The 17,230-nt window shown below is 42.2% G+C and overlaps 1 protein-coding gene across 1 annotated transcript in view; it reads right to left on the reverse strand.

Moving 5' to 3' along the window:
- Positions 1-17,230, reverse strand: part of MKLN1 (muskelin 1) — a 93,769-nt gene that overhangs the window by 36,586 nt on the left and 39,953 nt on the right. The window contains exons 7-9 of the mRNA XM_027702476.1: positions 16,203-16,280; positions 14,909-14,974; positions 7,287-7,399 (exon numbers count right to left, since the gene is read on the reverse strand). Of these exons, the coding sequence (XP_027558277.1) occupies positions 7,287-7,399; positions 14,909-14,974; positions 16,203-16,280 (257 nt within the window). The remainder of the gene's footprint in view (positions 1-7,286; positions 7,400-14,908; positions 14,975-16,202; positions 16,281-17,230) is intronic.

Raw genomic sequence — 17,230 nt, forward strand, 5'->3', positions numbered from 1 at the left:
ATTCTTGCATGCACCACAAGGTCACGCTGTCCTCTCATTACCAGTAACAATGGCCAGCAAAGGCCCAGCCAAGAGAGATTTTTCCACAGATGCTGAGCCTCAGTCCCACTCACAGACCAGCAGGCTGAAAAAAATTAACTAGTCCTTTATAAACTGTTCAGCTACAAAGATCAGGGTGCAGCAAGGCTACAATTTTAGAAGTTGTTTGGGTTTCTTTTTTAATTAATTGTCCTTGAAAAGCTGGTGATAGACAAACATTAAAGTCTAAGTCTAAATCTTCTGAGTGCCACAGGCTCTCAGATGTTTGTGACAAAGCGAAGACAGAGTAGTTTGCTCTCAAAGGTGTTAGAAAGTCATAGAAGTGGCTGTTTAATCTCCTAGAGCCCAACAGTTCCTGAATACCATATCAATACGTACCAATAACAACTCCATCACATGCAAGCCTTGGAAAATTCATGGATTAAGTCCTATTAAACACACTAAGCTCTTTCAGGTAGGTCTGAGAACTCAACACATCAATGCACCATCCATTCCACCAGTCTCGAGACAGTCCAGAAAGCTCAAATCCCTAATTAACTCCAAAACCCAGTGGTTGAAATGTTTCAGTAGCAAGGTCCACAAAAACTTACTATATTTTCAAGCATGTAATTATGCAGACAATTTAGTGAAGGATTTGTCAATGCTACTACTTGAGACCACTTCCCCTGTGTTACCATCTTGGGATAACTGATATTTCTTTAGGGATTTCAGTATTTGAACAGCTTGAGGAGTGTTAATGTAACAAAAGTCTCTCTCAGTGTAGCTGAAATAAGAGACTATTCCCAAGGCGAAGTCTACTGGTGTGTGAAGCCACTTTCACTTTGCTGGCAAGACAATAAGCTTTCCTCCCACCTTCTACCTCCACATACTCTCCTGTTTCTTTCAAATCCTTTTTCTTCATCCCTTCAGTGTGAAATGCTGGGGTCCAGGGATTCCAGCTGGCTCATCTTACAGGTGCATATTTCTGTGTCTTTAAAAGCCAAAAGGATATAAATCAGAATTCCCTGTACCAATATCTACCTCTTCACTAAATCTTCACCTGAAAATTCTGTAATACTTCAAACATTTGAATCATGTCCTCTTCCCTGAGATGGATCCACAGCCACCCCAGCATGACTGTACACTGCCTCATCTACAATTTACAGGGAACTGCAATATGCATTAGGATGATGCAATAATGTCCTAATAAAGTCACATAAGTAAAATAAAGTTCCATTCCAGACCAGGGATCAGAGCATTAAACTCATCATAAGCTGCAGCTGAAGTGGTGATTTTTATCGGGACATAAATGCCACAAATCAGCTCTGCCTGACGCTTCACTTCAAGGACTAAAAGCAGTTTTACTTTGCAGCTGAAGGCTTTATGATGACTTGGAAATTCAGATGTAATCTGGAGACTGGCACACACAAGTTCTGGGACTGCCAGAGTTGTGCAGCCTCCAGAACAACAGGCATAATCCATTTATTTAATACTCCTTTCTCCATGAGAGCGACTTCAACATCAGCATGTGGAGGAAAGAGACCTCCACTCATTCAAACACCTGGTGTGAGGAATAACTGAAATTTGGCTGGTTTTCTGGGCTTTTTTTCATGCTGGAAGAAAGAACTACAGGCACCTAAGTGAGGGAACTGAATAACTTAAGACCCAGAGCTGTTTTCAAATATGGATGATTTTTTCTCTAAAAAAATGTCAAAGTTAAAAAAAAAACAAACAAAAACCAAATAAACCAGGGTTAAGAGGACAAAACTCCTTAGGCACATAAGGTAGCATAAGCACATAAATTATCTTTAAAAGTTGAAAACCTTTCCAAAAAGTTTATTCTAAAATAAATAAATAAAAAACTGAGGTGCTGGTCCCTCAACGGGGTGTTTTTGCTTTAGGCTGCCTAAGTAGAAATCACTGGAGACGTCAGTCAGGCATATCTGAAAGTCTCTCTCTAACATTCCCTTGAAAGAATACTGGCTTAGAACATTTTAAAACCATTATGCTACTAAGCAGGGAGGAAAATAAGCCATTAGCCTGCGATATTTAGGATCAGCCTGGGATACTTTTCACTTGGTTCACTTCAGCATCTGCCGTCTTTGTCCCTACTTTTGTAGGCATTTGCACTATTTAGGAAGTTGGCTCCGAGATATGTCTGCAGTATCCAAGTTTCTTTCAGGGACAGCTGCTTTCTCCCTATGTGCTTTTGTGGCACCAGGCATCTCGTTCAACTGAGCATCTGTACAACTGGAACCGCTCAGCAGCAGGACATGGCACACTCAGTGTATCAGATCTCGAGTCCGTAAACATCACAATATTTGAAACAAAAAACCCTAAAGTCACCTAAAAGTGTCTTCCAAACTGTATCACCATCTGTGGGAAGAAGTCAATATTTGAGACTAGTTCAATTCCTACACTTAAAACAGCACAGGGTAAAAGCCTGACACAGATAAGCTCATGTATTGCTGCATCACACCCAACGGATCAGTGACAAACTCTTACAAAAATGCTTCTGTGGTAATATGACACTGAACGCTTTGGGTAAATTCATCCATGTCAACAAATGTAAAGAAATGCATGCAGACACTGGAGAAAATTTAACTGGTAATACAATAGCAGCTGAATTTCCCCCTGGCTCTCACTATTAGATCTTTCTACACTTGTCAGCTTTTACTTGCAGCATCCTGGAAAAGCACTTGGTGTTCACTGCAAACTGTCACCTCACAATACACCCATTTTCTAGATCACTTTGAACCTACCGAACAGGAGGCACTTGTTGACCTACACTTTCCTTCACTGTGAGGAAAGATTTATCCTCTCAAGCAGTTAAACCATGACAAGACCTTCACTTCTACCTTTGGCAAGAAAACACTTAAAAGTTTTTGAGAGAAACACAGTGTCACCTGAATTTAACCCATTGACTCAATTTTCATGTCCTTCACAGAGCTGATTTGTGAGCAGGATTTTCCCTCTGAAGAAGCCAGAATGAGGATGAGTCAATGTACTGTATTTACAAATAAGCACCACAGAAGGTACCAGTTGATGCAGTGACACTGTTTGAAGGGAGATCCCCCATCTCTTGTCTCCAGGAAATCCTAAAACAAGGTACAAGAATGGCAGTACCATACAAAGTATGTCAACATCATCCTTGCTTTAGTCTCATTTATCTCATCTGCAGAGGCATCAACATCCCTCAGCATTTTGATCCTATTTCAAAATCCACACGACTATCAATATACACCAAAGGAAGTTTTTCCTACACTTAAAACTCTCCTCCTGTGCTGAATTTCACTAAATTACCCTTCAAAAGAGAAAGTTGTTGCTTGGAAAACAGAAATATTAGACACCAAAACACACACATTAAGTTTCTCTATTAACTGACACTGGCCTAGAATCAAAATGTCAAAGGAATGACAAGGTTTGCTTTTTCAAAACTATTTATTCCCTAGTCCTGAAAAGGTCTGCTGATATACAACCTCTAATAAACCTCAGAGACAACAGCATTTGTCACAACATTTCCCCTGGTTCGGGGTAAAAACCTTTAAAGGCTCAAACTAAACATGTTTTAGTTGTGTCTCGTGCCAACTAATTCAGAGAGCTGTCACAGACCCCACAGAGGAGACAGAAGTTGAGGGTAAGTTGAGAGGTCCTGAGATGCTCCATGGAGCATCTCCCTGGAAGGATGCAGGCTTGAGGAAGGTCTGGAGCATGAGTCTGATGAGGAGTGGCTGAGGGAGCTGGGAGGGCTCAGCCTGGAGAAAAGGAAGCTCAGAGGGGCCCTTCTTGCTCTTTGCAACTCCCTGACAGGAGGGGGGAGCCAGGTGGGGGTCGGGCTCCGCTCCCAGGGAACAAGGGACAGGACAAGAGCAAACAGCCTCAAGTTGTGCCAGAAGAGGTTTAGATTGGACATAAGGGAAAAATTCTTCACTGAAAGGGTTGTCAAGCACTGGCACAGCTGCCCAGGGCAGGGGTGGAGTCCCCATTCCTGGAGGGATTGAAAAGCCCTGTGAATGCAGCACTTGGGGACATGGGTTAGTGATGGCCTTGGCAGTGCTGGCTTGATGGTTAGAGATGATGGCCTTAGAAGGCTTTTCCAACCTAAACTATTCAATGATTCTGTGAAAAAGAGTTATGGAAAATTAGCTTTGATGGTTAAAAAAGACAAATGCAACATCAGGTGACAAAGAGAGACCTCACTGGCCAATTTTGAAAAACAGCAGCAAAAGTGTTTGCTGAAGTCACACAACCTTTTCACGATGCATTGCAACAGAAGCTCCGGTACCTTTATCCCAAAAGCATTCCTGTGCATTATCCTCACAATAACACTGGATAAGATGCAATTTTTAACATATTCTGTTCTTGCCCAAGCTTAATTATTGAATGCCTAATTTAACCACTGTCACTGATTAATTAGAACAAAAGAGACAGAAGCAGAACCAGCACAATACAACAAAACAGCAATATTAAGCTCTACTGGAATCTACTCTGAATATTTTTTAAAATTCCACGTCAGCAGACATTTCCTTTTTGCAAATTGTTTGTGAACAGTCGATGTCCCTATTAGAGAAACATCTGGAGTTTTTGTTTTTGAATTTTCTTCTCAACATTTGAGATTGACCTTTTCATTTCTAAATCAGGTTTTATCCAGATCTTTTTGGGAAAAAAAAAGCCAACAAACAAAACCAAAAAAAAATAACAAAGCAACCCCCTGCTGGCTTCCAAGTACTGTACCTCAGTAGGTCACCAAACCTCCAAACGGTGGCTCAGCAGTTCTCCTTCTGAACAACACTGCAGATCATATCACAGAATCATGGAATGGTTTGGGTTGGAAGGGACCTTATAGGTCATCTAAGCTGCAACTTTCCACTAGACCAGGTGGCTCCAAACCCTGTCCAACCTGGCCTTGAACACTTCCAGGGATGGGGCAGCCACAGCTTCTCTGGGAAACCTATGCCAGGGCCTCACCACCCTCACAGGGAAGAATTTCTTCCCAATATCCCTTCTAAACCTACTCTCTTTCAGTTTAAAGTCATTCCCCCTTGTCCTGTCACTACGTGCCCTTGTCTCAAGTCCCTCTCCAGCTCTCCTGGAGCCCCTTTAGGCCCTGCAAGGGGCTCTCAGGTCTCCCTGGAGCCTTTTATTCTCAGGTGAACACCCCCAGCCTGGCTCCAGAGCAGAGGAGGTCCAGCCCTTGGAGCAGCTCCATGGCCTCCTCTGGACTCACTCCAGCAGCTTCTGACGGTCCCCCAGAACTGGAGGCAGCTCTGCAGGTGGGGTCTCACCAGGGCAGAGCAGAGGGCCAGAATCCCCTCCCTTGATGCAGCCCAGGATATGATTGAGCTTTTTGGGCTGTGAGTGCACACAGCCAAGACATGTTGAGCTTCTCCTCCACCAACACCCCCCCCCGAAGTTCTTCTTCTCAGGATTGCTCTTAATCCATTCTCTGCTCAGCCTCTTTTTGTTCCTGGGATTGCCCCAGTCCACATGCAGGACCTTGCACTTGGCCTTGTTGAACTCCATGGGCCCACCTCTCAAGCTTGTCACAAAGAGTCTTTATAGAATTCCCTTTCTAAAGCCACCCAGAACTCTTCACACTTTTCTCTTTTAAGTACATCCTCAATACATTTGACTATCCTCCACTCTTTAAAAATTCCTCCATCTTCCTTCCTCTCACTCCTAGACCCTTCCCATCTTCCATTTGGGTTTCCTGATCTTCCATTACACCCTGTAACTTTTTTCCCTCCAAAATCTCTTCATTGTATCAGCTCACATCTCTTCTACTCCACAACCCTCCTTCTGTGTATCCCTCCCTCCTCCCAACCCACTGTCAGCCCTGCTAGAGTCAGGAACTTGAGGTGAAACCATCCCAGCCAGGCCTTCTAAGCTTTACAGAAACTCAACTTGACGCAGCAGGATCCCAGTAAGAAAGGAAACAAATCCCTTAAAACACCAGACTGACCCAACCTGGTTTGTGCAGGAAGAAAACACAGTAACCCCTTTTCAGGAAGGCCCTATTTCATTCCATCCTGAGCACAACAAATGTATGTACTAAACAGTACACAAATATAAAAATTTTACCTTTACACATCTCTGTTATGATAGAAACCAGAGTATCATGTTCAGTTTTGTTATTGCCCATTTTGTAAAGGATGTTACAAAACAGATTTGAAGGCAACAGGAAGTGCCTTACTGTGAGATTTTTTTTATTTTTTTTTTCAGCGCAGGCTCTTTGTCCTACTTGACTGCAACCTCTAAAAACCTTTGCTGGGGGAAAAACGACAATATTAAAGAGTCATTTAATCTCATACGGAAGCTCACAAAATTAGCCATGACAAGAAACTGGGAAAACACAAATGAGAAATGAGACATTTTTATACTTTTTTTTTCAAATAGTTGAAGAAATTAACTCATGAATTTCTCAAAAAGTGGTGGATTCTTGAACTTTTCACACCTTCATGAAGAGGCTGCAAAAATTTCCTCAAGTTATGCTCAGACAAAACAAGTAACGAACTCAAAACACGATAACCACACAAAACTTGGACATTTCACAGTGCACAGTAAAATGAACTGTAGAAGCCAAAGCTCTTGGACTTTTTTTTGTTACCTCCTATAACCCAAGCTACATTCATTTCAGTTTTCATACGTCAAACACTGAGCAAAACAGGCCAAAGAAAATGGCCCAAATGAATTCCACGAAAGCTCTTGGGGTTGTGTAGCCTTTGGCAGTTACCCCTGTTCTCTAGAATTCCATCCGTTAGTTGTCCCTTTCGACTCATTTTTGACAGAAGCTAAAAAAATAAACAATTTGTTTCTGAAGCTCAACACCAGCATTGGGTCTGAGAGGTTTGTTACCAAGTTCTTCTTGGAACCTTCTAGTGGGGGGTGTCCCTGCCCATGGCAGGAGGGTTGGAACTGGATGATCTTTAAGGTCCCTTCCAACCCAAACCATCCTCTGATTCTGTGATAAGTTTGGTTATTCAGCCATATAAAATTACTTAACTCATGTTCCACTTGCTGAGCTGATTTTTGGCTGATCATTCTGCTTTTGAGAAACAAACCTTTCCCCTCCTGGAATCTTAACACTTCAAAGCCACAGCCAGCTCACATTTTCCCCATGTAAGCATTTCAAAAGTCTTCAGAACTTGAAGGTCTGAACTCTTGTGGCTCTCACTGCAGCTGCACTTCAACACAAGCACTTCAAAAGGGGCACTTTCCTGGGCAACAACTCATGTATTTTTAACAATATGGATGTTTGTAGAATTTACCTCTTTCTCGGTATCCCTGGATATGCAGGTCCACTGGTTTTCCTTCACACTGTATGCCCAGAAGTCAGCCAGATCCTGAGTTCCATCCCAGCCACCAAACAAATAAACAGTTTCTGTCAAAAAAAGGAAGGACAGGTTAGTGTTATTTGAAGAAAACATCTTTAAACGGGCCAATACCTACAAAACACCTGTGACAAACAGACAAACTATCAGAAGAGTAATTTAAACCAATTTTTACTCAAAACACTGCTGCTTTTTGAACAGAACCAGTCACCAAGTCAAAGAAATGTGGTTTGGTTTAGTAATGGAAGTTTTCAAGATTGATAGTCAGCCAGTTCTCAGAGTCATTTTCTATTTCTACATTTACATAAGAGCCATCAAACCCACAGCCTTCTGATTAAAATTCCAGACAGACAAATGAACAATATTTAACATTTTGGATCCTGTGCACTTAGTCTATCAATGACATCTCAGCTTGTACCCTGTCTGGTGCAAGATTTATACATCAGCAAGACTTCTGAGATAGGAGCAGCAAAGTTTTCCTGTTTAGTCCATCCCTTAGAAAGAAAAATTTACTTCAATTATGAAATCCTCTTGAAGGGAAACGCCTTGCATAAAGGAACTTAACTGATGGCACGAAAGCAAGTAAGTAGAAGAGTTGAAGTCAGTGTTTCAGGCCTGTCACCTCAAACCCACAACTGCTCCATGCACAGCAAGACCAAAGGATTCTCAGACTCACTGATAAAACCAGATGAAGCCTCTGAACAGGGGAAGCATTTAAGAAAAGTCTCTGTTCTGCCATGGAGAGAGAACTAAACTGTTCCCATTATAGAAACATCACTATCTAGTCTCAAATGCTGAAAATACTTCATTTTTAGACTGCATTAAAACACAACACAAAGCCAAGTCCAAGAAGAACAAGCCCCTCAAGACCTGTAGAGCTTTGAAAAAGTCCTTTAAAATCCACAAACCAGTCCTATTATGGAGGTAATGGCCAATTTTTAATCCAACACCAATTAAACAGCAGAGTTAGAAGCAGGATTACAAAACAGAACCAGTCCCTGACCCTTACCTACCATCAGGATAGTGGTCATCACCATGGAAAGGTTACCCTGGTTCATTAACTTTAATTACCCTTCCTCCTGGACTCAGGGCTCCCAGTGTTCCCTGCAAAGAGCAGGTCCCTTTGTGCACATAAATTCTCACAGCTCACAAAACCCACATCACCACAACAGCTTCATTGATAGCTGAGAAAAATAAAAGATTTGGCACCGGCTAAATATCCTCCTGGGGCCTTGCCAAAACGTCAGGCCTGCCTGGAAAGGCTTTGTTGGCTCACATGAAATTTAATAGCAAACCTGAATGAATCTGATGAAAACTCAGCTTCTGAGAGTTACCTACAACCAAGCTGACAGAGGGAAACGGCCTGTGAGCACTGAGGGAGGAGCACAACCACCCAGCTGGTGCCAACCAAGAGCATCCCCAGAGTGACACAGGGAACACAAGGGGACACCAACACTGTGCCAGGCTCCATTTCCATCATGATGGAAAACTGCAGCTCACACCAAAGAAAGGCTCCATCACTATCTAGACTCAATGACTATAATTTTTTGGTTTTATGCCTTACTGCAGAACTATATACATATTTTATAGGGAGTTTCTGTACTGAAAAGGAGCATTTTTTAATGCATAAATGCAACTGTTGCTGGTTACGTCAAGAAAATAATTTTTCATAGTTCTCCTAAATTTTGCAATGGTTCTCCCATGGTATAAGGAAAAAAATTAGTTATTTGGTGTTACTTAGATATTGTTTTTAGTTGGTTGGTTTTGAAATTTTTTTCAAACTCAAATTTTTTTAGAAATCAAACTTCAGTATGTTCCCCAACCAGAATCACCTTTCTGTTCTACCTGTTAATTCAGATTTTATGGGAGGGTTATTTTTCCACCTTGTATGCAGAGATCCAACCAGGACAGATGCAGGATGCATTCCCACCTCACCAACATATCAGCAAATACTCAAAAGAAGAGGGCAGAGACCACAAACTCCAGACACAGGAGTGGGGCAGCCAGAAGGGAGCCCAGGAATCCCACACCAATATAACTATTCCTACTCTGGCAGCACTGGGGAACTCAAGGAGGAAAGGATTTCTCCCTGTGTATCCAAGCAATGTGTAACACAGCAATATTGATGCTGCTTTATTAGAGCAAGTCTCTATTCTGCTTCAGGGACAGAGAAGAATTTTCAAACCTACCTGCAAGGCAACAAGAAAAAAACATGAAAGCAATTATATTTACCCAAAGCTTTCACCAGCTATGTTTAGGAAGTCAAATTTCTCCTCCAGCATTTTCACCTTATTTCCTCTACATTTATTTCTGAATACAAATTGAACACTTTGAATTAAATATGCTCTGTGGATATTTCTAAACTGCTTGCTCAGACAAAAATGTTTCTGTAATATCTGAATTCTTCCCCTCCCTTACTGTCTGAATGACTAAAGGGTGCCAGAGCACTCCTCAAATTAGAGGACACGTGTTCCCAAAATTCAACATATTTCCTGTCGATCTCTCATTAATTTTTATTTTTCAGGCAAGTATGTAAAGCATCCTTCTCTAACCCCTGTGAAATACTAAATATCCTGGGGCAGTTTCAGTCCAGGTTCACTCATGTTCTCCAAGACAGTTTTCTGTTAACTCCACCCTTCTCCATGTGATGAAATCCTGGGTGGGATTTTGGTACAGTGGGTCTTCCTCATCTGACCAGGGTGTTACACGGCAAATTGCTCTGGCCAGGCTGACAAAAGCTGCTTGGTGTGCATGAGCCTCCCTGTTTTACCTTCTAATACGCAGGCACACTGAACACATTCCAATCCTGGTGACATATCTAACTACATGCTTTAGTCAAATGGTATCTCCAGGTCTCTGCTAGAACAGCTCTCCATGAAATATGAAAGAATTATGGACCTACAACAGCTCTGCAAGTCATCTGATCCATCAGTCACCTCCCAAACCTCTCACAGCAGGACCAGGCTGCACAGGGAATTACTCAGTTAAACTCTGAGTATCTCCAAAGATGGATATTTCAGTCTCAGATCTGCTGCAATGACTGATTATCTTAGTTACATTTTTTTTTATTCCTAATATCTGGAATATGGAGTTTCCCATCCTGCCCTTCATCCTATCCCTCTGCCCCCCCGCCCCAAAATGAGTGTGGCCACCTCCATGCTCCCACCAGCTACGTGAAGACAGCTCTGAGATCCTCCCACGAAACTTTTTTCTACCAGCTGCCCAAAAGCAGCTCCCAAAGCATCTCCTCACACACCACAGGCTCCAGCCCTGACCACCTTGGTGGCTCTTCAGTGACTCTCAGTTTGACACAATCCTTATTGTCCCAGAGAGCCCAAACTGGGCACAGGCACACTCCAGATGTGGCCTTGAGTACCAAAGAAAGGAACATCCCCCTCCTTAACCTGCTGGCCATGCTCCTGCTGACACAGCCCAGCAGGAGGTTGGTCTTCATCACCACAAGGACACACCACTGGTATCTCAAAAGCCTTCTATGAAAAAGCATCACTTCCCCATGTAGAACCACAGATTTAGTCATGTGCCAGCAGCATTGTCCACTTTGTGAGGGGCACTTAGAGCACAAATGTAAAATCAGACCCAAATTTCTGTGCAGTATCACACCCCTCGGTTTCTGAGCCACAGTTCAGTGTAGATGTTGGCTGGATCCAAGTTTTTTTCAGGCTAGGCATAGAGTCTTCCTCTCGAATGTGAAAGCACCATGAAGTTGAGTAACCTCCAGGATTCAGCAGCTGTTTGTGTTTCAGAGCTTAGAAGCCATCTGTGTTTTGTTTCAGAGATCCCTTCATCTTGTACACAAGTCCTGTCTTTAAATATCTTATGGATAACAGTGTTTTCCTCAGGCAAAACAGCATCCTTCATGTCTGCTGCTCTCTCTTCATCTTTTTCATCTTTCCATGCTGCTTTTGAACCAGCCTTGTCGTTTCCACTGTGCTGCCCACACATACCATGGGCACGCTGGGCCCAGGGCTCTGGATCTCCCTGTGTTCCCAACCTACAGCTTTGTTCTCACTTATCCAACAAAAGGAGGAAAACAGAACTCCTTCCAGCAAAAGGAAAAGCAAAGTAACGCACAAACAAAATTAGAGTAGTCGCACTTCAGTGAGTGAACAGAGGTAACAAATCGATAAACACCATTCCACTAATATTTTCCCCTCAAAAAACTGTTTCACTTGCCAAAAAGAAGAGAAATGGAGACCCAAGAAAATCATCCAGGTTGTTTTGCTATTGTTTCTACAACAGGCTCATTGGAAAACTTCAGCAGGCTTTAGCTAATGAACTGAAAGCTGAAAGTTGAAAAAAGCAGGATATAACACAAGATTTTTTTTAAACAGGATGATTTCTATATAGTCTATAATTCTCTTACCAAAATAAATTGGGTATCTTTATGGACTGCACTGTGATTCACACAAAACCGTGCCCGTCCTATGAGGGCAGAGGAGATCAATTCCACCTTATCTATGGAATTATAACCCAAATCTCCAAAACACAGCACACGTATTGCTCTAAAATACTGATGTTATTCCTGAAAAGCTTGAATTTGGCAATTCACTTATTCGTTCCCACTTTCTTCCAGAATAAGCACTGGAATTTTGAAATGCGTGCCATATCTGAACTATAAAGAGGCCTGGGAGGGTAGACTCAAAGTTCTGTTAATAAAGTACCAATGCCAGAATCCAACATCCTCATCCAAAACTGCATTAGGGTTCAATGCCCCTGGGAACACAGTTCCACACACAAGCCTGTGTTTTACTGCTCAAGTATTTCACCAGGGCCTACATAAACAGCCTTCCACGACTGACATTCAGCACACACCACTGTGTTCCTGTGTAGTTTTGGGGTTGCTTGGAGGATACTTTTGTTTTAATTTATGTACCTGGGTTGTGACTACCCAATTACCTCCCCTTCCTTGTATAAAAGCACAGAGAACTCTCCAGCTTCCCAAATGAAGAACTCCATGAGACATAGATCTTGCAGGAAAAAGCAGGAATAACACAAGCCTTCTGTTCTCATCTAGATTTTAGCGCTTTCAAGTACCTAACAGTGGTCTCAGCTCTAGTTTATGTTTCTGCACATGGCTACCAAACCCAACCTCCTAATTCTGCCCTCCAGAGTCATTCCAGTCTTAAGTGTTAGTATGATTAAAAGCATGGAGGGCATTATGAGAACCAGTAACTCTTCATTTTTAATTTATTTTTTATGTAAGAAGACAAAACATCCTAAAAGGCAGCTTAGACCAAGTTAAACTGTGTTCTACCTGAAACTTATAAACAGAGTCTCAGTGACTCAATGCACCATCAGGAATGTAAGATCCAGCTCAGCTGCTTCCCAATCCATATCCTCTATCCTAACACCAACATATGCATCCAGCAGGCTCAGTGTTATTTACCAAATTAAAATTAAACATATTTTTGTAGTCAGCAATAACTGGTTAGCATTTCCTTGAGGTTAATCAAAACACAGAACCACTTGTAGCTCAGTTATAGCTACAGCAGGTCTGGCCATCAGAGATGGAAATTTGCTCCCAACACGTATTTTATGTGATATGAAACTTCAGAATCTCCTTAGAAGTATGATTTTGGTGTTTCACTTCATTTCCAAAAGACTAAAGTTGAAGAAAACACTCATTTTCGAGAAGGACCTGACCTCTCTAACAAGGAGTGCAAAGTGAGATGATTTTTCAGTTGCCAAAGAAGAAAAAAAAAAAAAACAACTCAGCAAGTGCGTGGGTAAGGCAGGGAGGATGTCTTTGAAGGAAAGGGTACACCACTGCTCCTTTTTCCATTAACACTGGATTTGCTCAAGGTTAGCCAGGAAGCTTTACAGCTCCAGTCTGTAAAACACATCCTGACATAACTGGCTCAATTCCCACCAGCTCATTAAATACTACCTATATTCAAAAGGAAAACTCCAGCAATCACCAGTGGCTGGTTTTAAGGATAACAGCCCCAAGAACTTCCCCTGGCCTGTTATGACCCAAACCAAATGGCAACACTTATAATCTCAAAAACATTTTGGCTTGTACAAGCCTCAGTGGACCTGGACGCAAAACTAAGAGCAACTTCCCAAACAGCCCACAGAGAAACTTTGGGAAGGTATCCCACCACCACTGGACAGAGCTGCAGGAAGAAAGGGCCAGCATGAGATCCAGCTTTCCCACACTGGGACTCCACCCCTGTGGGTGCTCTCCAGCCACTTTTGTACAACTGAAAAAAAAAATATATATGTATATAGACAGATGGTTTTTATTGCCTTATTAAAACAGAGTGAAAGGTGAAGTCCAAGGCAGATCTTACAAGGGCTTAAGAAAACCAACAGCGATGGAAAGGAAGGCTCACACTACCAGGGATATATTATTTTCACAAGGTCTGATGGACTATCATTTCCAAGTTGACAAGGATCATGTTACTTCCAAGCTGTAGTGAAACACTCAGTCTACTTATTCCCGAGGCCACTAGGGAGCGTTACCAGCCTCTTTGTAGGGAAACACCAGCGATCCTCCAGCAGCGTTTTGTTCTAATCAATCTCAAACCTCTTCCACCAAAAAAAAAAAAAAGTTTGCTTTCATACACAAAATAACTCGAGTGCTTCCTCCAGAGCTGTAACTACACTCTGAGCACAAGCCAGAGACTGCAGCTACATTTTTGCTTGTTCACTATGACTTAGCAAATTACTCCTGAAGGTGCTGCCCTGTCACATGCTCTGGTCCCGTCCGTGTGACCACAACAGATACGGCCACGGGCATTTTTCTGCCAGCTCCCTCCATGCCACCCTATATTCCTCTCCATTAATCACACCCTGATCTTGTTTCTCCTTTCCCCAGAACAATCCTTTCACTCATACAGCAAAGACTCAGGCAGATGCTTTCCTTATTTTAGCAAGGGCTGACGTGCCACAGGAATCTGATTAAATTAAAGTGAGACAAAGATACATAAAGTTATGGAGAACAACTATCACTGGAACTGTTACTGATACACAGCCTCCTTTTCTCTGCAGGTTCTCTGAAGCAGAGGCTGAACCATTCTTTAAACTGCTACAGGAAACATTTTTGTAAAAAAAGTCTAACATTATATTTAACAGGAGTTTCTTGCACACTGTGGAAATTAGAAGCCACTCCAACCAAAATACAAAGAATGTTTCAACACATCAGATCTATTGCTTGAGCTCTATTCCAAAGAGCACAGCCTGCAGCAGACAAGGGAAATTATTATCCCTAATTTCTCTTTTCTTGTTTGAGCTCCTGCTCTAAGAGGGTAGGAGGAACAAAAAATAAAAACCAATTGTTCTTGGTTTCTTAGTTAAGACAAAACAATGGCTAAGGCGTAACAGAGAATTAATAGGGAAGAAGGGGTGGGAAAGGCAGTTGGAATATAGTTCCAGAGAAAAAGCAGAGTATTAAATCCAACTACTAGAAAGTGCAATTTTTTTGCCTCAAAACCTGAAGCTAACACAGTCTCTGAAGATAAACACGTTTGCACATTAATCTGGAAAACAGTGGATTAAATAATTAAGTTAATTAAGAAATGTAACAAACTACTCACCTGTCTGCACATCTATAACCATCTGATGGCCACCTCTCATCCCTGGTCGACTGTCTTCCCCATCACCTTCAAAAAAGAGGGAGGAGAGGGTTTTCCATCATGAGACTTTTAAACCAAGGAAAGGTACAACCTCAATACAGAAGCAGAGCAACTTAATAACTCACTCTCCTTTAAGCATTACCTTAAAGCTTCCATTAGCTTAACACTTTTCCCAGGTAACATTCTTCTGTGCATTATGAAACTGTAAGAAGTTTTATAACGAATTATCTGGTGACTGACAGTACAGAGAGGAAAAGTTTATACTCTACTGCAACTCTGAGCGTCTTGGAAAGGAATTCCAGAGTTCCTGGAGCCACACAGGTGCTCACAGAAGAGCTCTGAGCTGTCCCTCCAGCTCTCCAGCAGTGAGGATACAGCCAGCCTTTGGCTCCTTTTCCCTCTGTCCCCACCTGAGAGCTGCCTGAGGGCTGAGCTGTGAGAACAGACACTCAACTGACAGGGTAATGAACCCCTGGGATGGGAGCAAGGAGATGATAGAGAGACACAGCACAGCTGCCTTTGCAACAGTTATCCTCACACGTAAAGGAATCCCAACTGCCCCATTAAAGCAGCTTTCCAACCTCTTTAGATATCTTAAGCTTTCAGGACAGGTGTCATCCATGGGAAGGAACACTAGCAAGATAACCCGTGTTCTGCTGGAAGAGAAACTTGCTTGTACTCCTGATAACCCTTCCCAAGGGGTTTGGGGACACTGCTCCACATTTGGCAGTTGTCACCTTGGATCCTACATTTGCTGTGTGACAGTGAGTTTTGTACTCTGTAGTCAAAGATGCTGCTGCAAGTCTGTTCTCAAGGCAGAAACCAACAAAGAAAGATTCTGCAGTTTAGATTTACTACATACAGACTTCAAAAGATCTCATTCAAAACACGCCCTGTTCAGACAATGTATTTATTTGTCACTCTTGGCTTTGAGTTTGAGTCAATTCCATTCATTAAATCCAGTAACACAGATAACTGTCCTCATGTTTAACCTATATCCTGAGATTAGTGAACTGATGATCTATCCTTGAAGTTACTGCAAGTATTCCTGCAGTCTTCCTTAGTCAACCAGAGACCAGGCTGCATTTCACTGACTCTGCAGACAAATGCAACTTTTTCACTGAAGAAACCATTCCCTAGAAAACCTGTCCTAGAGAAGCCTTTCTTGCATCAGCATCATTTTCTTGCTCAATATTCTCAAAGGAACAAGACAGAACTCACGTACTGCCAGTTCTATCTTAAGAAATGTCCTTACCTTTGGTGCTTTTGGGGATAATCTGCCCCCAGCGAGGTTTGTACTCTTGCTGACTGATATACTGATTGAATAAGCCATCTGCAAAACAAAAATGTTGCTGGATAAAGCATTTATACTCCCATTATAGCAAAATCACTTTTCATGTGGGTAACTTCAGCCTTACTCAAGCCAGTTTGCCACTCCAAAGCCTTCACGTTCAGTGAATGCGCCATTATATGTCAGTTAGTTTGTTAAACTTTTGTTAGTTTGTTAATGAACTAAATGTGAAAGCACTAAAATAAAAAGAATACTTGCTACTAGATCAATCAGGAATTATCCAGTTTGCCTGCCAGGTCATGCCAAGTGTCTATAAATCTCCAGTGTGGTGTATTTAATTAAGAATAGAATCCCTACCCCTTATTTAAGCAAAAAGGAAAGTTGCCAGTGCATATAAAATTCAACCATTTTAGTCCATGTGAAGTTAAAACTAGGTCAGACAGCATCTCTGGAGTTTCATCTGAGAAGAAAAGGGAAGCAAAGCAGATTGTTTAAATGCTCCGATATGGGACAAACGGGCACTGGATGAAAAACAAAATAATAGTTTACATTTTCTTCAGGGAGTTAAGCAAGAAGAGAAACAGAAGATATGTCAGGTCACGGGGCAGATATGCCAACTGCAGCATTTTGGTGAGAAACACCAACTCCAGCACTTTATCCACACTCTCCTTGTGCTTTCCTCTCCCCTGGTACACCTTCCACACGCCACCTCTTCAGCACCCAGAGGCCAGCTCCTAATTCTGGTTCTAGGTTATCAGTCTATCACATAAGCATTCATCTTTTGAAAAAGAGATGCAAAACACCCACGCTCTCCAGGACTGCTCTTCAGTCTGGGAAGGGCTTGGCAAACCTTTGGGGAACTTGGTGCTGCTGATCTTCAAATGTCTCCTCTAAAAAAGCCACCTCACCTTCTGCAGGCACAACAAACTATCAGACAGCACTGCTGTCCTGGTTGCATCCCACCCACCACCTCAGCACACAAGCCCTTCCTG

Source organism: Neopelma chrysocephalum, unplaced genomic scaffold, assembly GCF_003984885.1.
Source record: "Neopelma chrysocephalum unplaced genomic scaffold, ASM398488v2 Primary Assembly neopelma1_187, whole genome shotgun sequence".
Taxonomy (NCBI): Eukaryota; Metazoa; Chordata; class Aves; order Passeriformes; family Pipridae; genus Neopelma; species Neopelma chrysocephalum.